Source organism: Chiloscyllium punctatum, chromosome 32, assembly GCF_047496795.1.
Source record: "Chiloscyllium punctatum isolate Juve2018m chromosome 32, sChiPun1.3, whole genome shotgun sequence".
In the NCBI taxonomy this organism is placed as follows: domain Eukaryota; kingdom Metazoa; phylum Chordata; class Chondrichthyes; order Orectolobiformes; family Hemiscylliidae; genus Chiloscyllium; species Chiloscyllium punctatum.
Genome location: NC_092770.1, coordinates 56,230,469 through 56,255,634, shown reverse-complemented (window position 1 = coordinate 56,255,634; position 25,166 = coordinate 56,230,469). Strand labels below are relative to the sequence as shown.

The window sequence follows — 25,166 nt, the reverse complement described above, 5'->3', positions numbered from 1 at the left end:
CCTTAATTTAAAGCTATGCCCCCTCGTAATAGCTGACTCCATACGTGGAAAAAGGTTCTCATGGTCAACCCTATCTAAACCACTAATCATCTTGTACACCTCTATCAAGTCACCCCTAAACCTTCTTTTCTCCAATGAAAACAGCCCCAAGTTCCTCAGCCTTTCCTGATGACTTGCAAGACATGTGTCCAGCTGCAGCTCTTGTTTGACCACATGACGGCTCTGGAGTTGCGGATGGACTCACTGTGGAGCATCCACGATGCTGAGGAGGTTGTGGATAGCACATTTAGTGAACTAGTCACACTGCAGGTTAGAATTGCTCAGGGAGACAGTGAATGAGTGACCAAAAGGCAGAGAAAGCGTAGGAAGGCAGTGTAGGTGTCCCCTGCAGTCATCTCCAAAACCGGTGTACCATTTTGGATACTGTTGGGGGAGATGGCTCACCAGGATCATAGCACCGTGGTGTGCACTGCTGTTCAGAAGGGCGGGAAAAAGACTTGGAGGGCCATAGTCATAGGGCATTCTCTTGTAAGGGAATAGGCAGTTTCTGTGGCCGAAAATGAGACTACTCGGATGGTACATTGCTTCCCAGGTATTCGGGTCAGAGATGTCACTGATTGGCTGCAGAGCATTCTGAAAGGGGAGGGCAAACAGCTAGTTGTCTTGGTGCATATAGGCACCAACGACAGAAGTAAAAATGAGATGAGGTCCTGAAAGCAGAATTCGTGGAGCTAGGCCATGTTAAAGAGGAGGACCTCAAAGGTAGTGATCTCAGGAATGCTACCAGTGCCACATGCTAGCCAGAGTAGAAATGAAACAATAGGCAGGATGAACATGTGGTGTGAGAGGAGGAAGGGGTTAGGATTTGTGAGACATTGGGACTGGTTCTGGGGAAGTTTCTGCTACTGCTGGAGAGGTTTTAAACTGATGTGGCAGGGGGCTGGAAACCAAAAGAGAAGACTAGTAGACAGTGAGGTGGAAACTGAAGACTGTAAGGATCATGAAGTTAGCATTAACAAGGGGAAGAGTAGGCAGAGAGCAGATGAATGCAAAAGAACTGGTGACCTGAAGTGCATCTACTTTTAATGCAAGGAATACAGAAGGTAAGGCGGATGAACTTAGGACTTGGATTGGTGCCTAGGAGTATGACGTTATTGCAATCACAGAGACTTGGTTGAAGGAAGGGCATGACTGACAACTAAATGCTTCAGACAGGACAGGGAGGGAAGGAAAAGGGGGGAGGAGTTGCATTGCTGGTCAGGGATGATATCACGGCTGTGCTAAAGGAGGACACTTGTGGAGGGCTTGAGTAGTGAGGCATTATGGGTGGAGCTGAGAAATAAAAAGGGTTCAGTTACAATGTTGGAGTTGTATTACAGACCTCCCAACAGCGAGTATGAGGTAGAAGAACAAATAGGTAAACAGATCATGAAAAGATGTAGAGGCAACAGGGTGGTGGTGATGGGAGATTTTAATTTTCCCAACTTTGACTGGGGCACACTTAGTGTCAGAGGTCTGGATGGGGCAGAATGTGTAAGGAGCGTCCAGGAAAAGTTTTCTAGAGCTGTATGTCAATATTCTGACTAGGGAAGGGGCCATATTGGACTTGGTGTTGGGGAATGAGCCAGGCCAGGTTGCACTGGGGGATTTCTTTGGGAATAGTGTCCACAATTCTGTAAGTTTTAGAATACTTGTAGATAAAGATGAGAATGGTCCTAAGGGACAAGTACTAAACTGGGCCAAGGCCAATTATAGCAAAATTAGGCAGGAGCTGGGAGATGGGGATTGAGAGCAGCTATTTGATATCTGGGAGGCTTTCAAAGATAGTGCAGGATCGGCACGTCCCTTTGAAACAAGGGACGTGCCGATAGATAAGATTTGTGAACCGTGGATGACAGGAGAAATCGTGAGACTGGCCAAGAGGAAAAGGGAAGCGTACATAAGGTCCTGGCAGCTAAGAACAGCATGGGCCCTGGAGGAATATTGGGAGAATAGGACAAGTCATAAATGAGGAATCAAGCGGGCTAAAAGAGGTCATGAAATAGCTTTGGCAAGCAGAATTAGGGAGAATCCCAAGGCCTTTTATTCTTTTATATAAGAAGCAAGAAGGTAACCAGAGAAAGGGTTGGTCCATTAAAGGATAAGGAAGGAAGGTTGTGTGTCAAACCTGACAAAATTGGTGAAATTCTCAATGATTACTTTGCATTGGGTGTGGAAACAGGCTCTTCGGCCCAACCAGTCCACACCGACCCACCCAGACCCATTTCCCTCCAACTAATGATCCTAACGCTGTGGGCAATTTAGCATGGCCAACTCACCTGACCTGCACATTTTTGGAATGTGGGAGGAAACCGGAGCACCCGGAGGAAACCCACGCAAAAACGGGTAAAATGTGTAAACCCCGCACAGACACCCAAGGCTGGGATCAAACCCAGGACCCTGGTGCTATGAGGCAGCAGTGCTAACCACTGTGCCGCCCCACTAAGGGATGGGAGGTGATGAATGCTGAGATTAGAGATAGAAGTTTTTTTACTCTGGATCACATTGATACTAGAAGGGAAGATGTGTTAGGTAGTCTAAAGGATACTAAGGTGGACAAATCCCCAGGACTGGATGGGATCTATCTCAGATCGCTGAGGGAGGCGAGAGAGGAAATAGCTGGGGCCCTGACATATCTTTGTAGCATCCTTAAACACAGATGAAGTGCAGGAGGACTGGAGGGTTGTTCATGTTGTCCCCCTGTACAAGAAGGGTAGTCAGGATATTCCAGGTAACTACAGAGCAGTGAGCCTGACGTCAGTGGTGGGAAAGTTGCTGGAAAAGGTACTGAGGGACAAAATCTACTTATATTTGGAAAAGAATGGGCTTATCAGTGATAGGCAACATGGTTTTGTGCGGGGGAGATCGTGCCTTACCAACTTAATAGACTTCTTTTGAGGAAGTGACCAAGTTGACAGATGAAGGAAGGGCTGTAGATGTCATATACACGGACTTTAGTAAGGCGTTTGATAAGGTTCCCCATGGTAAACTAATGGAGAAAGTGAAGTCACATGATGTGCAGGGTGTTCTAGCTAGGTGGATAAAGAACTGATTGTGCATCAGGAGACAGAGAGTAGTAGTTGAAGGGAGTTTCTTGAAATGGAGAAAGGTGACCAGTGGTGTTCCACAGGGCTCAGTGCTGGGGCTACTATTGTTTGTGATATACATAAATGATCTGGAAGAAGACACTGTTGGTATGATCAACAAGTTTGGAGATGACATGAGGGTTGGTGGAGTAGCAGAAAGCAAAAGGGACTGTCAAAAAATACAGGAGAATATAGATAGACTGGAGAGTTGGACAGAGAAGTGGCAGATGGAGTTCATTCTCGGCAAATGTGAAGTGATGCATTTTGGGAAGTCTACTTCTAGAGCGAATTATACTGTAAATGGAAGAGCCTTGGGAAAAGTTGAGCAGAGACATCTGGGAGTTCAGGTCTATTGTACCCTGAAGGTGGTTGCACAGGTGGATAGAGTGGTCAAGAAAGCATATGGTATGCTTGCCTTCATCAGACGGGGTATTGAGTATAAGAGCTGGCAGGTCATGTTAAAATTGTACAAGACATTGGTTTGGCCGCAATTAGAATACTGTGAACAGTTCAGGTCACTATATTACAAAAAGGATGTGGAGAGGGTGCAGAGAAGGTTTACGAGGATGTTGCCTGGTATGGAAGGTGCTAGCTATGAAGAGAAGTTGAGTAGATTAGGATTGTTTTCATTAGAAAAAAGGAGATGGGTGGGGGTGGGGGATTGAGGTCTACAAAATCATGAAGGGTATAGACAGGGTGGATAGAGATAAGGTTTTTCTCAGGGTGAGGGATTCAATAACTAGAGGTCACATATTCAAGGTGAGAAGTGAAAAGTTTAAGGGGGAGCTACTTGGCAAGTACTTTACACAGAGGTAGGTGCCTGGAATGCGTTGCCAGCAGAGGTAGTAGAGGCAGGCACAGTAGAATCATTTCAGGTACGTCTGGACACATGTATGAGTAGATGGGAGCAGAGGGATACAAATGCTTAGGAATTGGCCGATAGGTTTAGACAGTAGATGTGAATTGGCTCAGGCTTGGAGGGTCAAAGGGCCTGTTCCTGGGCTGTAAATTTTCTTTGTTCTTTCTTTCTTTCCCCCACCCCCCACACCAGGTGCCAGGTGCCACCTGTGTGTGCAGGTGAGAGACACAGTGAGAGACACAAGGTGTACGAATCTTTATTCAATTTCCACCACCAGGAAGATAGGAAACACCCGAGTGGCCAGTGACAAGCACTGCCCTTCACATCAAAGGGCAATGCTGTGTGATCAAACAGTGAAGGGGAGGGTATGGACTAAATCAAAATAGAGTTGGAGGGAGAAATAATGCACTCCACTCCCTGCGGCGCCCACCTCTCCCTGAACGACTCCAGGGTGTTGGTGGACACTGCGTGCTCCTTCTACAAGGACACCTGGGCTCTAACGTAACCGCGGAAGAGGGGCAGGCAGTCGGCCCTAATGACCCCCTCCACGGCCTGCTGCCTGTTTATGGCCAGTTTGGCCAGGCCCAGGAGCAGACCCATGAGGAGGTCTTCAGACCTGCCCTCCCTCCTCTGTACTGGGTGCCCGAAGATCGTGGGACTGAAGTGCAACCAAAAGCAGAGGAGGAGTTTTTGTTCTTTCTTAGATACTTTACTGAGAATTCTCATTGGCCAGTTCTTGCTCGGCAGACTCAGACCCAAAACCCTGATGGTGCCAGGCTTCTTGCTAAGACCTCCCAGTGCAGGGGGCATAATGCAGGGAGTTGTTGTCGAACCTGCAAAGCCGACTTGAGATCCGGCCTCATACATACAGCTCTCACTCTCAATAGGTGCAAGTTCTTCACTCACTTTCATGTGGTACTAGAATTAACTCTTTGTTTGACTGAATGCACAGCTAGTTGGAGAAAAATGCACTTTCTGACATTTGATCTCATTGAACTGATGACATTACTCCAGAAGAACCTTCCTGAAGCAAGACTCCATCTGATTAGAAAAGAAAATAAAACATTTCTAACAGACATCAAATCCCATTCAGTCTGGTTGGTAATTAAAACGGTTATTCAAGACCTAATGTTGGTCAGTGCAGAGAGAGCTTTACTCTGTCTCTGAACCTGGGCTGAATGTGCCCTTTTTAAAATCATTGTCTTGCCCATCTCTAGTTGCCCATGAGAAGGTGGTGAACTGTTGCTTTGAACCTCTGCAGTCCACCTTCAGTGGGTTGGCCCACAATGCTCTTGGAGGGAGGGAATTCCAGGATTTTGACCCAGTGACAGTGAAATCAGGATGTTGAGTGGTTTGAAGGGGAACTTTGCAGGTGATGTTCCCATGCATCTCCTGCCTTTGCACTTCTAGATGGAAGTGGTCATGGATTTGGAAGGTGCTGTCCAAGGACCTTTAGAGAATTCTTGAAGTGCATCTTGTAGATAGTACACACTGCTGCTACATGGGTGGTGGAGGGAGTGGATGCAGCGCCAATCAAGTTGGCTGTTTTGTCCTGAATGGTGTCAATCTTCTCAAGTGTTTTTGAAGCTGAACTCATTCAGGCAAATGGGGAACATTCCATCACATTCCTGACTTGTGCCTTGTAGATAGTGGGAAGGCTTTGGGGAATCAGGAGGTGAGTTACTTGCTGCAGTTAATTGCTCGCTTCTGATCTGCTCTTGTAGCCACTGTATTTATGTAGTGAATCCAGTTCAGTATCTGGACAATGGTAACCCTCAGGATGTTGATAGTGTGGGATTCAGTGATGGTAACACCATTGAATATCAATACGTTGTGGTTAGATTCTGTTTTTTTATCGATGATGGTTAATACCTGGTATTGAGTGACGTGAATATTACTTGCCACTTGTCAGCCCAAGCCTGGATATTGTTCAGAACTTATTGCACATGAATATGGACTGCTGCAGTATCTGGTGTCTTGAATCGTGCTGAACATTCTGCAATCCTCAGCAAACATCCTCACTTCTGACCTTATGATGAAGGGAATGTCATTGGTGAGGCAGCTGAAGATAGGTGGATCTCAGACACTACCCTGACAAATTCCTGCTGAGATATCCCTGAGCTGAGACAACTGACCTCAAACAACTACACCATCTTCTTATGTGCTGGATATGACTCTAAACAGTGACGAGTTTGACCCCTGACAACCACTAATTCCATTTTTTGCTTGGGCTCATTGGTGTCAAAGACCATGATGTCAAGGTCTATCAAACTCACCAATGTCTTGAATTCAGCTTTTTTGTCCATGTTTAGACCAAGGCTGTAATGAGATCAGGAGCTGAGTGGCCTTGGAGAAACCCAAACTGGGTGTCACTGAGCAGGTGCTGCATGATAGCACTGTTACTGACACCTTCCATCACCTTCCTGATTATTGAGTCAGACAGATGGGGTAATAATTGGCCGGGTTGGATTTGACCTGCTTTTTGTGTACAGGACATAGATGGGTAATTTTCCACATTGTCAGGGAGATGCCAATTTTATAATTGTATTGGAACAGCATGGCTAGGGAAGTGGCAAATTCTGGAGCACAAGTCTTTAGTACTATTGTCAGAGATCAGTTCTTGATGTCATGTGGGGCTGAAGACTGGTGCTAGTGATGCTAGGGACCACTGGAGGACACCAAGATGGATCATCCTTCACACTTCTAGCTGAAGATTATTGCAAATGCTTCAGTCTTATCTTTTGCACTTATGTGTTAAGTTCTTCCATCATCAAGGATGGGGATATTTGTGAAGACTCCTCCTCCAGTGAGTTGGTTAATTGTCCAGGTTGTGGGTTCACTTAGCTTTGTCTATCACTTGCTGTTTATGCTGTTTGGCACAGAAGTATTCCTGATTGGTAGCTTCACCAGGTTGAGACCTCATTTTTAAATGTGCCTGATGCTGCTCCTGGCATGCCCTCCTGCACTCTCCATTGAATCAGTGTTGAGTGAGGGATATGCTGGGCCCCGAGGTTATAGATTGCGTTGGAGTTTGCTGCTGCAACAGATGGCCCAAAGCACCTCATGGATGCCTAGCTTCAAGCTGTTAGATCATTGTGCTGCAGGGTTTGCCAGTGGGTGGATACATCGTACTGTACTCTGCTTGATCATTACCCATGGTCACCTTGTCTCTGTGAAAGATTGGATTCAAAAAGCATGAGTAGAGTTTTGGACCATGCCAAATCTAGTTTGTGAATTATTGGGATCTCCTGTGGTGAAGTTGCACAATGATTTAAAGGACACAGAAAGAGTCCATTTGGCCTGTCCTATTTGTGTTGACTTCAATAGTCCCACTCAACTGTAGTTGAATTAAGGTTTTACCCAATTTTCTTTCCAAAGAGAAACAGGGAGGGGGAAGAAAGACAAAGAACCCTGCTCAGCGAGGGGACAGAGTGAGACTGAGTTAGAGATCACCAGAGACAGGCTGGAGGTCTGCGTTGTGGGACAGTGTAAGTGACTGCAAAACACTCGCTTTGTGCTGCTGACTGACCGGCCAGCCACAGCACTGAGAACACACAGTATGCAGGATTTAAAAAATACAGCAGGCCAGTAAGAAGACCAGAGGAAAAGTTGGATTATTTTAATGTATAAAGTGTCATAACAAGTGTTAATAAATAACTTTAATTTCACCATCACAGATTGAGGACATGGAGTTATTATCAGAGTGAGTGCAAATGATTGCACAGCTCACAACATACAGAATAATCAGTGACATATTTACAGTTTGTGAATGAGGAACTACACAGTCATCCCTTTACTATTGCAAACTGGAGTCTTTCAGAACAAATCTGCTCAGGTACAGCACACAGCTAGAAATAAGGAATAAATCACTCCCATCTGTTACTGCCTGTGGCAGAGGCAGAGGCAGAAGCAGAAGCAGAGTGAATTCAGCACTGGAGAGCACCAAGACAGTGTTTGTGAAGGAGGGAATGAGAGAGGAAGGGCGTGTGAGAGTGATAGTGCGTGAGGAAAGGAGTGTGAGAGTGCGAAAGGGTGAGGTTGCGAGATGGAGAGAGAATGAGCGAGGGAGTGAGTTGATAAGGATATTTATAAGTGAGGAATTGTGACAAAGAGTGTGATAAGAAAGGTTGTAAGGTAATCCCAGTGATTACAGACCGGTCAGGTTCACTTTGGTGGTGGAAAACAACTTATTTGGAATTTATTTAGCAATCACATTGAAAATTTTGGCTTGATTCAGAAGAGTCGGCACAAATGTCTCCAGGGGAAATCATACTTTATTGACCTGCTCCAACTTTTTTGAAGAGATAACAGAAAGGGTCAATGAGAGTCATGTATAGTGTACATGGACTTCCAGATGGCATTTGATACAGTGCCACACAACAGACTTTTGAGGAATCCTGTTGCACAAATGTGATTGAGTTTTTTGAGGAAATAATAAAGTTGATTGATGACAGCAGTGAATGTCTATATAGATTTTAGCAAGACCTTTGACAAGGGTAGGCTGATACAAAAATGAAGTCACATGGGATCTGCAGTGAGCTGTTAAGATGGATCCACTTGTGTTGCCATTTTCAAGGAAGTGTGGACCTGTATGCCTAGATCCCTTTACATGTCAATGTTTCACAGAGTTCTGGCAGTTACTGTTTAGCATAGAAGATAGACAACAATGGTGGAAGGGTGTTTTTCTGCCTGGAGACCAGTGGTGTTCTGCAAGGATCAGTACTGGCACCCCCGTTGTCTGCAATATACATAAATGATTTGAAGGAGAATGTAAGTTTGATCAGTAAGTTTGCAGATGACACAAAGATTGGCGGAGCTGCAGATAGTGTGAATTGTTAGAAGATATTGCAGGATACAGATAGATTGGAGACTTGGGTGTTGAAAAGGCAGATGAAATATAATCAGGATAAGTGTGATGTGATGCATTTTGGAAGGTCTAATGTAGGAAGGAAGCAAACAGTAACTGCCAGAACTCTGTGAAACATTGACATGTAAAGGGATCTAGGCATTCAGGTCCACACTTCCTTGAAAATGGAAACACAAGTGGATAAGGTGGTCAAGGCGGCATATGGAATGCTTGCCTTTATTGGTGGGGCAGAGTATAAAAATCTGAGGAGCATGAAAATCAATGTTTCGGGCAAAAGCCCTTCATCAGGAATGGTGAGTGAAGGGCTTTTGCCTGAAACGTCAATTTTCTTGCTCCTTGGATGCTGCCTGACCTGCTGTGCTTTTCCAGCAACACACTAATCTAGACTCTGGTTTCCTTCATTCGCAGTCCTCACTTTTGCCTAGAGTATAAAAAATGGCAAGTCATGTTGGAGCTGTATAAAACTTTAGTTAGGCCACTGGAATATTGTATCCAGTTCAGGTCACCACAAGACCGGAGAATATGGAGGCTTTGGAGAAGATACAGGAAATGATTGTACCAGGATATTGGGGCTGAAAATGTGTTGCTGGAAAAGCGCAGCAGGAGAGGCAGCATCCAAGGAACAGGAGAACCGACGTTTTGGGCATAAGCCCTTCTTCAGGAAAAGGTAAAGGTTGGTAAGTTTAAGGGACATGTGAGAGACAGGTGTTTTTGTTTATGGTAAGTGCCTGGAATGCACTGCCAGAGATGGTGGTGGAGGCGGATACAAACACCATGTTTAAAAGGCGGAAAACAGAGGGTTATGGACTGCATGGAGACAAAAGATTTTTAATTTAAAAAGGCATTGATGCAGTCTTGGATGACCAAAGGGCTTGTTCCTGCACTGTACTGTTCAGTGTTGTAGCAACATGGATACAAAATGTAGTGTGTGATTGGAAACAGAGTAAATGGTCAATGAACATTTCTTGAGCTGGAGTAAGGCTCCCCCAAGGGTCAGTACTGGGGTCCTGCCTTTCCTGAATGATCAAAATCTTGGTGGGCAAGGGACAATTGAAAAATTTGCGGGTGACATGAAACCTGGAAGAATTGTAAACTGTGAGGACAGTGTGAAATTTTAAAAGGACATTGACAAGTTGGTGGAGTGGGCAGATGGGTGGCAGATGATAACCGATACAGAGAAGTGTGAAGTGATTCTCTTTGTTCTAAGATCATTGGAAGACAAAATAGGGGGTACAATTAGAAAGGGAGGGCAGGAACAGAGGAACCTGGGTGGGTATGTGTGTACAGACCAATGGAGGTGAAGACAGCAGCAGGTATACATTCACCTGCTTCTTTTGTTTATTGTGGGATGTGGACATTCCTGGCATGCCCTAGTTGTCCTTGAGAAGTTGGCGGTGAGATGCCTCCTTGAACTGCTGCAGTTAATACATTAATATTGACAGAGTACAAGAGCAAGGAGGTGATGTATGACATGTATTTTGAGTAGTTGTGGGGCTACATTATAGGCAAGGTGCGAACGGATTGGAGAGAGTGCATAAGTGATTTATAAGAATGGTTCTAGGAATGAGAAACTTCAGTTGTGAGGATAGAGTGGGCTGAGTTGAGTAGACAGAGATATTATTCTCACCATAATAGAAACAAGAATGGGATTCAAAACAATTTACAAAAGAACAAGTGATGTGCGAAATGCCTTTTTCAGACAAGGAGCTGTTATAACCTGGAAATGTGGCAGAGGTAGGTTCAATGGAGGCAATCAAGAGTGGCATTGGACAGAAATAGTCTGCAGGGCTCTGGGGAAAAGGCAGCAGATTGGCACTAGGGAATAGAACTGGTGCAGGTGGGATGGGCTGAATGGCCTAATGCAGCGTAGTAGCAATTCTGTAGGAAAGTATATGAGGGAATGAGTGAACATTAAGGAAGGAGTGTGAGGGAGAGTGAAAAAGTGATGGAGAGTGAGAGCGATGGAGTGAGGGTGAGAGAGAATGGGAGTGATAGAGTCTGGGAGTAAGAGTGTATGAGTGAGAGTGAAGAAGAAAGACATAGCGGGAGTGAGAGTGTGGGAATGTGAAGGAGAGAATGAGACAGTGTTTGAGAGGAAGGAAGTGTGTGAAGGAGAATGTATGAGGGAGTGCAAGAGTGTGTGAGGGAGTGAGTGAGTAAATACTAGGGAGAATGTAAAAGGGAGAGGGCATCGGAGGGAATGTGAGGAAGAAAAAGTGTGACGAAGAGAAAATGAGAGGGTGAGAGTGTAAGGGAGGGACAGTATGACAGAGGGAGTGTGTAAGTGAGGGAGGGGGAGTGTGTTGGAGGGAGTGAGAGGGAGGGAGTGTCTATGAGCTGAAAGCTGCCTCCTGCTTTCACAGGAACTGCTCCAGTAGTGAGTGAGTGTTTCTGCTGCTAACTTTGTGTAGGCTACTCCTGTGCATTGTTGGGGTAAAGCTGACTCTATAAGATGTTTGTTTGTCTAAGATGGTTCCAGGCCAGTGAGCTCTGTACCAGCCCTTATGTCGAGAGCCTGTACTGAAGATACTTTGTCTTTCCCTGTAGTAATCTTAATACACAATAGCCACTGTGCAAGTTGACAGCAGTGAAAAGAGCATCAGTTTAATTTAAAACATGTTATACAATCACATTTAAATAATGTTCCCACTGGGAACAAATCTGGTTCACAGACCAAGTCTGCAAATCCACTCCTGGAGAGCTGGCTATTAGAAGGGTTCTTTGCCCCAGTCTGTGGACACATCCCAGTTTTCATCTGAATTAGACTCCAGTTTGAGTGTAAATGCACCCAAACGCAGACTTCCATCCCCAATCCTCACCTGAATCATCACTGGTTTCACCAACCCACAGGATTTCATTCTTAAATACCTCTGCACTCCACGGTACAGATTCTAATGCACCCCCCAACTCACCCACACGTATAGTTTCTACCTCTAACTCACACGCACATAAACTCATACATAACACTGTGTCAGATTCTCAGTATCCAATACTACTGTATCCAGGTGTCACAGCAAGACAGAGAAACCTGCTCACACTACACCAAAAGGACATACTTGAACATGCAAATACACACAGGAACAGCTCTGGTGTAGACAGGACTGATCAGCAAAGTCTGAGTGGTACATATTAACATTCAGAGGAAGACAAGAGGGAGTAACAGAGAGGCAAGAATGGAGGGAAATTAGGGAAGTATTGTGGGGCGGGGGGGTCAAAGGGAAGTGGAGAAATTTACCACTTAGACAGAAGTGTGAGGTGCAGTATGAAAGGATGAGAGTTGGGACAGACATTTATGGGATGTGGGCATTGCTGGATGGCCAGCATTTATTGCCTGAGAAGGTGATGGGGAGCTGCCTTCTTGAACCGCTGCAGTCCATGTGTTGTGGGTAGACCCACAATATTGTTAGAGAGAGAATTTCAGGATTTTGACCCGGTGGCAGTGAAGGAATGATGATATTTTTCCAAGTCATGATAGTGAGTGGCTCAGAGAGGAACCATGTATCTGCTGCCTTTGTCCTTCTGGATGGAAGTGGCTGTGGGTTTGGAAGGTACTGGCTGAGGATCTTTGGTGAATTTCTGATGTGCATCTTGTAGATAGTACACATGGCTGGTACTGAGCATTGGTGGGGGAGGTTGTGGATGTTTATGGATGTTGTGCCAATCAAGCGGGCTGCTATGTCCTGGATGGTGTCAGGTTTCTTGAGTATTGTTGGAGCTACAGCCATCCAGGCAAGTGTGGAGTACTCCATCACACTCCTGACCAGTGTCTTGTAGATGGCTTTGGGGAGTCAGGAAGTAGAGTTACTCACAGCAGTATTCCGAGCCTCTGATCTCTTGTTGCCACTGTATTTATATGGCGAGTCTAGTTCAGTTTCTGGTAATGGTAACTCCCAGGATTTTGATATGGGGGGGATTCAGTGATGGCTAGATTCTCTCTTGATGGTCATTGTCTGACATTTGTGCCGCACAAATGTCAGTTGCTACTTGTCAACACAAGCTGGGATATGCTGCACTTGAGCATGGACTGCACCAGTATCTGAGGCGTTGTGAATGAACATTGGGCAATCATCCGGGAACATTCCCACTTCTGACCTTACAATTAGAGGGAAGGTTGTTGATAAAGCAGCTGAAGATGGTTGGGCCAAGGACACTACCGTGAGGAACTCCTGCCGAGATATTCTGGAGCTGAGATGACTGATCTCCAACAGTTATAACTATCTCCCTATATGCCCAGCCATGACTCCACCAGTGGAGAGTTTCCCCACTCGATAACCATTTCAGTTTTTCAAGGGTTCCTTGATGCTACATTCAGACAAATACAGCCTTTAACCCAAGGATTTCCTTTTTTACCTCACCTCTGGAATTCTGCTTTTTTGTTGGTGTGTGAACCAAGGTTCTAAGCTGAGGTGGATGAATTACATTGTGTGAGAGGGCGGGAAGTTGGATGGGGTTGTACGTGTGTGCGCGCGTGCGCGTGTGTGTGCGACAGAGTGGGGAGTTGGATGGGGTACTGTGTGTGTGTGTGTGTGTGTGTAAGAGTAAGGGTAGGGAGTTGGAATATGGTACAATGTGTGTGAGAGGGTGGGGGTTTGGATGGGGTCGTGTGTGTGTGTGAGAGAGAGAGAGAGAGGGGAATTGGATGGGGTACTCTGTGTGTGTGTGTGTGTGTGTGTGTGTGTGTGTGTGTGTGTGTGAGAGAGAGAGAGAGAGAGAGAGAGAGTGGGGAGTTGGATGGGGTAGTGTGTGAGACTGAGAGTAAGAGTTGGAATAAGGTACACTGTGTGTGTGAGAGTGGGGGGTTGGATGGGGTACTCTGTGTGTGTGTGTGAGAGTGGGGGGTTGGATGGGGTACTCTGTGTGTGTGGGTGAGTGAGAGAGAAAGTGGAAAGTTGCTGGAACTTTCCAAATTATTTTGATTGTTGAATGTTGTACTTCCCTTCCATACTGTAGCCCCACATTTTGAAACTTGTACAGCTTATTAAGAATTTAGCAGCTTTCTGGATCAGTTCCTGTTTGGCCAATACTGCCCACATCCCAGAATCAAAAAATCACACAACACTGGGTTAGAGCCCAATTGGTTTATTTGAAACCTCAAGCTTTTGGAGCCTCCGTTCCTTCCTCAGGCAGCTAGTGAGACAGAACACAGAACTTATAAGTAAAAGATCAAAGGGTCATACAACTTATGTGAGTGTCTTGAACAAACCTAGATGGCTATTAATTCTTTAATCAGTTAGGATGGAGATGCAGATTTTGATTGGTTAATATGTAAGTAGCTGGATTTCTTTCAAGTTACCGCCCCAAGATAACTTCTCATTTTATCGGAATTAAAGTGATACGTTGGATCAGAGCATATTTTAGGTGTGAGGCCATGTGTCGCAGCCTGGAGTCAGACAAGTATTAATTCCAAAGAAGGAATTTATAAAATGCCACATGGCTGACTATATATCAGCAGACTTCAGGACATGCAACAAACCAGAGTTGCCAAACAGAGACTGATAACCTTGTTTGGTAGCCATGAGGATAGCCTTAACCAAGATCTTGGGTTCATGTCACACTACAGGTGAAGTCACCACACACACACACACACACACACACACACACACACACACACACACACACACACACCCTCTCTCATTCACACACACTAACAGGCATATACTCCCTCACACTTGTGCACTCTCAAGCACACACACACACGCATGCTCTCACACACTTATACTCCCTCTCAAGAATAGGCCCTCTCAAGCACACACACCCACACTCACTCAAGAGTGTGCATGCACACACACGCACACACCCCTTCGCGTGCTACGGCGTGAATTTGCATTTGCAAATTCTATTTTGTTCTAAAACCACACATCCTGTAGATAGTCAGCCTTGTAACAGTTTATAAATTCATCCTTTGGAAATAAAACCAGTCTGACTCCAGGCTGAGATACAAACAGACTTGAAACACGGCCTCACACCTAAAATGCATTGTCTGACCGGAGGTGTCATGCTTATTCTGATAAAACCTGAAGTTATCTTGGAGCAGTGACTTGAAAGAAATTCTGGCATTTACATAGTAGTCAATCGAAACTAGCACCTCAATTTTAACTGATTAAAGACTTAATAGGTTTGTTCAATACATTTGCATATGTTGTATGACCCTTTGATCGTTTATTTACAAATTCTGTGTTTGATGTATTGTCTTTCACTAGCTGCCTGAGGAAGAAAGCTTGCCGTTTCAAATAGATTCAGTGTTGTGTTACTTTTGACTTTGTCCGCCCCAGCATCTCCACAGCAGTGCCAGCAGGTTTGTGACACTCGGTACTGTGACACTGGGAGTCACTGGCCTTGTTCCAAGGTGTGCTGAAGACTCTCTGCCCAGAGTGCAGAAAACAAGAGTGAAGAGGAGGAACAAAGCCCAACTCAAACACCAGAGCAAATACATTGCCTGCTAGAACTCTAAAATACATTTCAAAGATTCCGTTTGTTCTCCCCTCCATGGATTCTATCTAACTTGCAGAGTGCAGTAATCTCTTTTTTTTCTCACTTCCACCATGACTTCAAACAGGTTACCTGTTGGAAGAATTCATTAACATCTCTGTACATGTCCTCATGTCCTACACTCCATTTTGCACTCCCTGGCTGAATGAGAAAATGTGACCCAATTGGTTTGAATGTTTGAGAGGAGTGGCTGGTCTCCCATTGATCACTGTTGGAGTCTGGCTGAGGCTTGTGGGTATCAGCTACTCACATGACCCATCTGGCTGGACATTTCCCTCCTGCCTGTCCTCAGTAGTCATTACCAACACCAGCTATTTGAATGAGGCCATTTACGTCTGGCAGCTCATTGGCCAGAGCCACTCCATAGGCAGTTGGGTGCTACATGAGGGCTTTCCTCAGGCTTTGTTTGGATAGTCTCTCATCTGCCGTTCTCTGTTGTTTCTGTCAAAGTATTCTCCCCCGCCCTGTTCCCTGCACCCACCCCTTCCCTCCCCTTGGGCAGGCTGCATTAGGACCAGTTCAGGTTGTAGCTCTTGCTCAGCATCACAGCCTCCAGGTCCTTGTCTTCCTCCTTCTCCCGGAGTCTCTGCTCCTCCAGCAGGGCCACGAGGGAATCTCGCTGCTCGACCACCTCCAGCATCTCATTCAGAATCCGCTTCTCCTCTGACAGTTCCTCACTGCTCTTCAGATTGTCTGTACATCAGACACACAAAACAAATCTCCTCGTCTCAAAAACATCGTGGCTCAAACTGCCCAAGAACAGAGAGAAATTATCCTCCAGGAAAACAGAGCAAATACCCCAGGAAACGAGAGCAAACGCTCACCTGGGAACAGAGGGCAAATATCAGGGTATGTGGTCTATGGGGAAGACAGGTACCCTGGAAACCACACTAAGGCTAAGAGGAAAGGAACTAAGGCTGTCACAGAGAGAGTTGGAGTAAAATGTATCCACCTGTATGTATACATAATGTGTGTATGGTGTGCATGTGTGTACGTGTGTGTGTTTCTGCCTACATGTGTGAGCATGCATGTGGTGTCTGCGTATGTGTGTATGTCGTGTGTGCATGTGTTCTTGTGTGCAAGTGTATGGCATACATGATGTGTGTGTTTGTGGTGTATGCTCGCACATGCATACTTGTATTTGCACATGTTGTGTGTTTTTCCATTTTTGTTTGTGTATGTTTTTGTGTATGTGGTCTGACAGTTTGAGCATACATCTTGCATGCTTCTCTCAGCAGAAACAGAGATGCCCAAAAGGTTTATGATCTTTCACCCTAGGTGGTTGCGTTCTATCGCCCCCTTTAGCTTGTGATCCATAATCTGTAGGTTCAAGCACCTCAAGTGTGTCTCTGAGTTGTTTTAAATGCAGCATAGATTTCTACCTTGATTACTCTTTCAAGCAGTGAGTCCCACACCTCCACTTCCCTTGGGGTGAAAACGCTTACTCACCTCCAACGACATTAATCAATGGTTATTGATCTCTCTTAGAAAAGGAATAGTGTGTTCCTGTTCACTCCTCAGAATTTTAAAGACCCTCTGTCCCAGCTAGGAATCCTCCATTCCTGGCAACATGCTTGTAAAATTTCTTTGCACGTTGTCTGATGTAGTCACATCTTTCCTGCAATGTGGTGGTGGGAACTCTGTGGAGTTCTCTAATCATGTTTCATACAGCTCCGGCATATATTCTCCAGCCCTGTTATATCATAACTAATAATGGAATGCAGCCTGTATACTTTGCTCACCATCTTATCTCTCTGTCCTGCTTCTTTTGTGAATCTGTGGATCTGTGCTCCAGTGTGCCTCTGTATCTCTCAGTACCCCTCAATTTATTGTGCATTCCTTTGCCAGGTTAGACAATCGCAAATGTTTTCTCACACTTCTGCAGACTGAAATCCGTTGACCACTGTTCTGTCCACCTTACGAATGGAGGCACAGAGAAGGTAATTCAAGCTGAGAGCATGCCTGCTCTTTGGAGAGCAATCCAATCAGCTGCATTCCACTGTGAGTTCACTGTCACCATCTGTTTGCACACTGCATTTTAGTGAATTTATTTCCCTCATTCAATTTCTTTTTGAAATCCTTGTGAGCTGTGGGCTCCAGCTCTTTCCCCATCACTACAGACAGATGTTCTTCCTTGCATCCCCCTGCAGTATTGCATCGCTGTCTTCCTGCAGTTTACGGCTTTCTTCCTATCAACCACCCTGCCAAATTCTTGCATTGTCCTCAAAATTATAAATCACTAATATACCACAAACAGAAAGGTAGCCAGTTTTGAGCCCTGTGCAACCCCACAGGAAACAGCTTCCAGTTAATCACTTCCCCTTGATTATTGCCTCTGATCCATTTAGATTGGACTTGTCACTTTGCCCTATGCTTTAAATTTGGAATTAATTTAATTTGGATTTAGTTTAATTTGGACTTTAATTTATTGTACAGGAAACTTGATAAAATCCTTAAAGATGATATCAAATGTGTCTTTTTAAACAAATGTTCGCTATCCTCCAGCGCTCTGGTGTCACACCTGTACACAGAGTGTGCTCATGGGATTGGACATCACCTTGGAATTCTTCCTCAGCCTGGAATACTTTCTAGACATACCCTCTTGGATGGGGGCTAGATTGATTCCAGTTGGAATCATTGTCTTGGCTATTCTAGGAGTAACCATTTCCCAAGAAGCTGTTGGCTTCTTTATAGAAATCGGAGGCTGCACCCAGGAGCAATATCCTCCCCCCTTCCAGCTTCAGTCTGCCTTGTCTGAAGCTCCACACTGAAACACTCTGAAGCTCATCCGTCCAATCTGACTGTCAGCTAGTGAATAGAATAAGCTGGGGATTGAGTACATACCATCTATGGCCATACGTTCACGGAGTTCCTGCTGTAACCGGCTCTGCCGATCCTCCAACTCCAGCTCCCGGGCACTGTGCAAAAAAAAAGATTTCACCACATTGAGTCAGTCTGGAGTCCATCTTTGAGCCCGATAACCAGCACAGGCCCAGAACATTCAACTAGACAATTAATCTAGTAAATCCATGTGCACTGACCCCTGTAAATTCTTTCATAGATGGGGAGTTTTCATTGATGTCCTTGCTAATATTTAGCCTTTAGCCTACGTTAGGAAAACATATGGCCTGGTCATTTTTTTCATTACTGTTTATAGGATCTCATTGTGTGCAGACTGACTCCTGAGTTTCATTTTGAGATACATTGACATTATGAAAGGCAATATTAATTGATTGATTGTTTTATTTGTTGTTGTCATATGTACCTAGATACAGTGAAAAATTGTTGTTTTACGTGCTACACAGGCAGATTGTAACAAAAAAAGTGCATCAGGGGAGTGGAACAGAGTGCAGAATACAGTGTCATAGCCACAGAGACGGTGAAGAGATGAGGGATCAGAATTAACATTTTACAGGTTCGTTCAAAAGTCTGATAACAGCAGGGAAGACGCTGTTCTTGAATCTATTCATATACGTATTCAAACTTTTATATCTTCTGTCTGGCGGAATTGGGTGAAAGATGTGGGTAACTGGGGTGGGAGCAGTCTTTGATTATTTTGGTTGCTTTCACAAGGCAGCAAGTAGAGATAGACTTCGTGGATGGAAGGCTGGTTTGCGTGATGGGCTAGGCTGTGTTCACGACTCTTTGCAGTTTCCCATGGTTTTGGGAATAGCTGGTTATGCTGTACCACACTGTGACGTATCCAGATAGGATGTTTTCTATGGGGCATCTATCCTTGTGGACATGCCGAATTCCCTTAGCCTCCTGAGGAAGTAGAGATGTTGTTATGCTTTTTTGATCATCATGTCGTGGTGGTGGGACCAGGACAGATTATTGGTGATCATCGCTCCTGGGAACTTGATGCTCTCGAGCATCTCCACCTCAGCGCCATTGACACGGGGTGTGCCCTCCACTCTACCTCCTGAAGTCAGTGACCAGCTGACATTGCTGACATTGATGGAGAAATTGTTGTCTTTGTACCATAGCATCCACCACTCAATCTCTTTCCTATTCCTATCTTATTGTTGTTTGAGATCCAACCTACAACGGTGGTGTCATCAGCAACAGTAAGATGTTTTTTTTTACTGTTTTTACTTTGTAAAACCTTGCTTGAATTAAACATACCCAATACACGTAGCCACCAAACTCCAGCCACATTTGAGGCTCCTGTCCCTTGGCAAGAATCCACCTCTACAAGTAAGAGGCCAATCAGAGGGCTGGCACTGTTGTACAATCGCAGTACCACTACAGAGAACACAGGAGAGTACAGCACAGAAACGAGCCTTTTGTGCTGAACATGATGCCAAGTTAAACTAATCCCTTTTACCTGTCCTTGGTCCATATCCCTCCATTCCTTGCATATTCATGTGCTTATTTAAAAGTCCCTTAAATGCCCCAATCGAATCTACCTCCAGCAGTCCATTCCAGAAACAAGGTGAAATAGTTACTGCTGGGACTGTGCTGAAAAGGGACAATGCCCTGGGAACAGGTTGTCTTCTAGAACCAAGTGAATGGGGTGTGTGGGTGTCAGAGATAATCAGCCAGGTTTTAACAAGGTGAGGAGGTGGTCCAGATTCACTTATGGCTAGAGATTAGATTAGATTAGATTAGATTAGATTACTTATAGTGTGGAAACAGGCCCTACGGCCCAACAAGTCCACACCGCCCCGCCGAAGCGTAACCCACCCATACCCCTACCCCTACATCTACATCTACCCCTTACCGAACACTACGGGCAATTTAGCATGGCCAATTCACCTGACCTGCACATCTTTGGACTGTGGGAGGAAACCGGAGCACCCGGAGAAAACCCACGCAGACACGGGGAGAACGTGCAAACTCCACACAGTCAGTCGCCTGAGGCAGGAATTGAACCCGGGTCTCAGGCGCTGTGAGACAGCAGTGCTAACCACTGTGCCACCGTGCCGCCCACAGAGGTAGGATGTAGCGTCGTTATGGGAAACTCCAGCACAACTCAACCAAAGGCATTATCAAATCCTGTCCTTCATCTCTAATCACTGTATTGGTCTGTGTATTGAAGAGGCTGCTGATCATTATTCTTCAGACTCACATGTCACATTACTTCTCAGAATCATGGAAGGACTTAGGAATTCAAGCTAAAATGGATATTAAAAACAAAAGCTCAGAGGTCATCAAGTTCACGCCCCAAGACATCCGGATCCTCATGAAGGAGGTGCTTGGTTCCGGCACTTAGAGACATAGAGATGTACAGCACGGAAACAGGCCCTTTGGTCCAACCCATCCATGCTGACCAGATATCCCAACTTAAGCTAGTCCCATCTGGCACCACCCGGCCCATATCCCTCCAAACCCTTTCTATTCATATTCTGGATTAGTGGTGCTGGAAGAGCACAGCAGTTCAGGCAACATCCGAGGAGCAGTAAAATCGACATTTTGGGCAAAATCTAGTCCCACCTGCCAGCACCCGGCCCATATCCCTCCAAACCCATCCTATTCATATACCCATCCAAATGCCTCACCCCTCAGCCTCCGATGCTCCAGGGAAAACAGTCCCAGCCTGTTCAACCTCTCCCTATAGCTCAAATCCTCCAACCCTGGCAACATCCTTGTAAATCTTTTCTGAACCCTTTCAAGTTTCACAACATCTTTCCGATAGGAAGGAGACCAGAATTGCATGCAATGTTCCAACAGTGGCCTAACCAATGTCCTGTATAGCCGCAACATGACCTCCCAACTCCTGTACTCAATACTCTGACCAATAAAGGAAAGCATACCAAACGCCTTCTTCACTATCCTATCTACCTGCGACTCCACTTTCAAGGGACTATGAGCCTGCACTCCAAGGTCTCTTTGTTCAGCAACACTCCCTAGGACCTTACTATTAAGTGTATAAGTCCTGCTAATATTTGCTTTCCCACAATGCAGCACCTCACATTTATCTGAATTAAACTCCATCTACCACTTCTCAGCCCATTGGCCCATCTGATCAAGATCCTTTGATAATCTGAGGTAACCTTCTTCGCTGTCCACTACACCTCCTCATGTGAGATCGAAGTTGCTCAGAGATGCGGTCGGCTCCCAGATGAACGGACTCCTGTCCGTCTGGAACTCAATGTCAGCTCTGTGCCATGAACCATCCCCCATGATGTGGTGTCTCACACTCTGATCCGTCTCCAGGAAATCCTCCCGGTGCCCTTTTGAATGATTAAATTTTGGAGGTGTTACCTGTATGGGCTGATGCTGCACACTCTCCATTGCTATGCCTTCACCTGCTGCTTGGGCATGCCTTGGCGTAATGTTTCACTCTGCGCTGGCGTAGATCCTCTCTGCACATTTCCATCGGAGATCTAGGATGGAGAGTGCTGCAGCCAGCAATCCTGTGCAATCATGAATTGAGTAAATTCACTGGATGCTAAGCTATTTGTAGGTTCTACAGCCTGGAGGATACGGTGTTTCATATATATGTCGAATGTTTCTGTTTGCAACTTCTTCTTTAGTTTTTTGAAGGACTGCTGCTAAAACTTTGGCTGCACTTCAGCCCCACCCTCCTGTTTACAGGCACTCAGTGCAGGGAGGAACAGACAGGCCTGAGGGCCTTGGCATGTCTTTGCTCCTGGGCCTGGCCAAGATGGCCACTAACAGATCCAGGCAGTGGGCAGTGAAGGGAGTCATTGTTCCTGACTATGCTCCTCTTTCTTGGTTTCGTCTGTGCTCGGGTGACCCTGGAGAGGCAGCACTAGCACGATCAAGACTTGGAGATTGGTGGGCACTGCGGGAACTGGACTGCATCATTGACCTAGACAACACTATTTTCATTTCGTAAGCTTCTGCTTGGTTCTGACTGAAGTCCACAAAATCATGAGAGGTATAGACAGAGTGGATAGCAAGAAGCGTTTTCCCAGGGTAGGGGACTCAATTACTAGGGGGTCATGAGCTCAAAGTGAAGGGGAAGGTTTAAGGGAGATATGTGGAGAATTCTCTATGCAGAGAGTGGTGGGGGCCCAGAATGCATTGTCAGCGGAGGTGGTAGAGACAGGAACGATAGCACCGTTTAAGATGTATCTAGACAGATACGTGAATGGGCGGGGAGCAGAGCAATACAGATCCTTGGAAAATAGGCGACAGATTTAGATGGAGGATCTGGATCGGTGCAAGCTGTCCCTGTTCTGTAATTTTCTTTATTCTTTTCTTTGTTCTAAACTGGAAACAAATTTCTTTCTACAATTTCAAATGGAAAGTGAAGCTCCCTTGGTACTGTCCCCATCAAACTCTGCCAGGACAGGTACAGCACAGGGTTAGAAACAGCAGAAAGCTCCTTCTTTTTAAAACAGAAAGTTGGAATATTGAAACAGCACAAGCTGGGACACTATCAAAATCAAACGCAAATTAACAGTTGAACGGAACCTTATAGAACCTCTAGCACTAAGTGAATCCCAGTCAATGTTGGGAAAAGTAAAATCTCCTGTCACCACTACCCTGTTGCTCCTATATCTTTTCATATTCTGTTTCCATATTTGTACCTCTACCTCACGCTCGCTGTTTGGGAGGCCTGTAGTACAGCTCCAACATTGTTATCACACCCTTCCTATTTCTGAGCTCTGCCCATATTGCCTCACTGCTCGAGTCCTCATAGTGCCCTCCTTCAGCACAGCTGTGATATCCTCTTTGCCTTAGGGTTTCCCATCTGCTAACGGTATTTCATGGTCCATCTTTGCCTCCTAATTTCATAGCTTCATAGCTAAAAGTGTTTCATCGCAAGCAACACCCTGGTGAATCTTCGCATCCTCTCTCGTGCAATCAAATCCTTCCTATTGTGTGGTGATCAGAACTGCACACAGTGTTCCAGCTGTGACCTAACCAAAGTCCTTTACAGCTGTAACATGACCACCCTGCTCTTATAATTTATTTCTTGACTGATATTTAACTCTATTTAACTTGCCCTGCTACCTTCGGGACCAAAATATCTCTGTCCCACTGAGCTTCATAGTGTTTTGTCATTCACTGAGTCTTATTACTGCTTCTAAACTGCATCATCTCACACTTACCAGTATTTAATTCTATCTGTCACTGATCTATCCATCTGACCAATCATTTACACCCTTCTGTTCCTCCTCACTGATAAACAGCCGGCCAAACTTTCTGTAAGCTACAAACTTCTTTATCATCCTGCTGCACTCTCATCCATATCATTTATGAATATCAGAAACAAGCTGCACCCTAGGCTCCAGTCATACTAACCACCATCTCCTGTCACTAAACTCATTTTGATCCAGCTTGCTCAGTTACCCTGGATCCGACAAGCTTTTACTTTCGTTCGGAGTTTTCCATGTGAGACCTCGTCAAAGGTCTTACTGAAATTTGTATAAATTACATCAACTGCACTATCCTCATCTACACCCCTAACCACCACCTTGTCATAGTTAGCACTGTTGCTTCATAGCACCAGAGACCTGGGTTTGATACCCGTCTCGGGCAACAGTCTGTGTGGAGTTGGCACATTCTCCCCGTGTCTGTGTGGGCTTTCTCTGGGTGCTCTGGTTTCCTCTCACAGTCCAAAGATGTGCAGGTCAGGTGGTTTGGCCATGCTAAACTGCCCATAGTGTTCAGGCATGTGTAGGCTAGGTGCATTAGTCAGGAGAAATGAGATACTTTTTGGAGGGTCGGTGTGGACTTGTTGGGCCAAATGGCCTGTTTCCACACTGTCGGGATTCTGTGATCTCTCTCTGACAAACTCATGCTGACTATTCCTGATAAAACCTCACTTTGATAAATGAAGACTCACTTTCTCCAATACTTTCCTGACCACTGATGTTAGACTCACTGTTCTATAGTTCCTTGTCCATCTCTACTACCCTTCTTGTAAAGTGGGTAGTAGAGATATTAGCAATCCTCCTGTCCTCTGGTACCTCCCTTGTGGCCACAGAGGAATTAAAACTTTGGGTCAGGGTCCCTGAGATTGCCTCCCTCACCTCCCACAACAGGCTATGGAGGACATTGCAGGGGTACTAACTCAAATTTTGTGACAGTGAGGAAAATTTGAAGTGAATGCTGGGAGACAAATAGTGATAATGTTGTTGGACTAACAATCTACAGGCACAGGCTAATTAATGGGAATGAATCCCACCATGACAGATGTGGAGTTGTGGACAGTGAGGAGGGCTGTTGTCGGCTGCAGAGGGACTTAGATAGGATGCAGAGCTGGGCTGAGGAGTGGCAGATGGAGTTCAACCCTGCCAAGTGTGAGGTTGTCCATTTTGGAAGAACAAATAAGAATGCGGAATACAGGGTTAATGGTAGGGTTCTTGGTCAGGTGGAGGAACAGAGGGATCTTGGGGTCTATGTACATAGATCTTTGAAGGTTGCCACTCAGGTGGATAGAGTTTGTAAGAAGGCCTATGGAGTATTATCGTTCATTAGCAGAGGGATTGAATTCAAGAGTCGTGAGGTGATGTTGCAGCTGTACAGGACTTTGGTTAGGCCACATTTGGAGTACTGTGTGCAGTTTTGGTCGCCTCACTTTAGGAAAGATGTGGAAGCTTTGGAGAGGGTGCAGAGAAGATTTACCAGGATGTTGCCTGGAATGGAGAGTAGGTCGTACGAGGATAGGTTGAGAGTTCTCGGCCTTTTCTCGTTGGAACGGCGAAGGATGAGGGGTGACTTGATAGAGGTTTATAAGATGATCAGCGGAATAGATAGAGTAGACAGTCAGAAACTTTTTCCCCGGGTACAACAGAGTGTTACAAGGGGACATAAATTTAAGGTGAAGGGTGGAAGGTATAGGGGAGATGTCAGGGGTGGGTTCTTTACCCAGAGAGTGGTGGGGGCATGGAATGCGCTGCCCGAG

At 45.5% G+C, this 25,166-nt stretch overlaps 1 protein-coding gene across 1 annotated transcript in view; it reads right to left on the bottom strand.

Moving 5' to 3' along the window:
• Window positions 1-7,588: 7,588 nt before the first annotated feature.
• Window positions 7,589-25,166, bottom strand: part of LOC140458192 (protein-methionine sulfoxide oxidase mical3a-like) — a 433,786-nt gene continuing 416,208 nt past the window's right edge. Inside the window, exons 42-43 of the mRNA XM_072552428.1 lie at window positions 18,185-18,258; window positions 7,589-16,033 (exon numbers count right to left, since the gene is read on the bottom strand). Coding sequence (XP_072408529.1) covers window positions 15,849-16,033; window positions 18,185-18,258 — 259 coding nt within the window. The 3' untranslated portion in view covers window positions 7,589-15,848. The remainder of the gene's footprint in view (window positions 16,034-18,184; window positions 18,259-25,166) is intronic.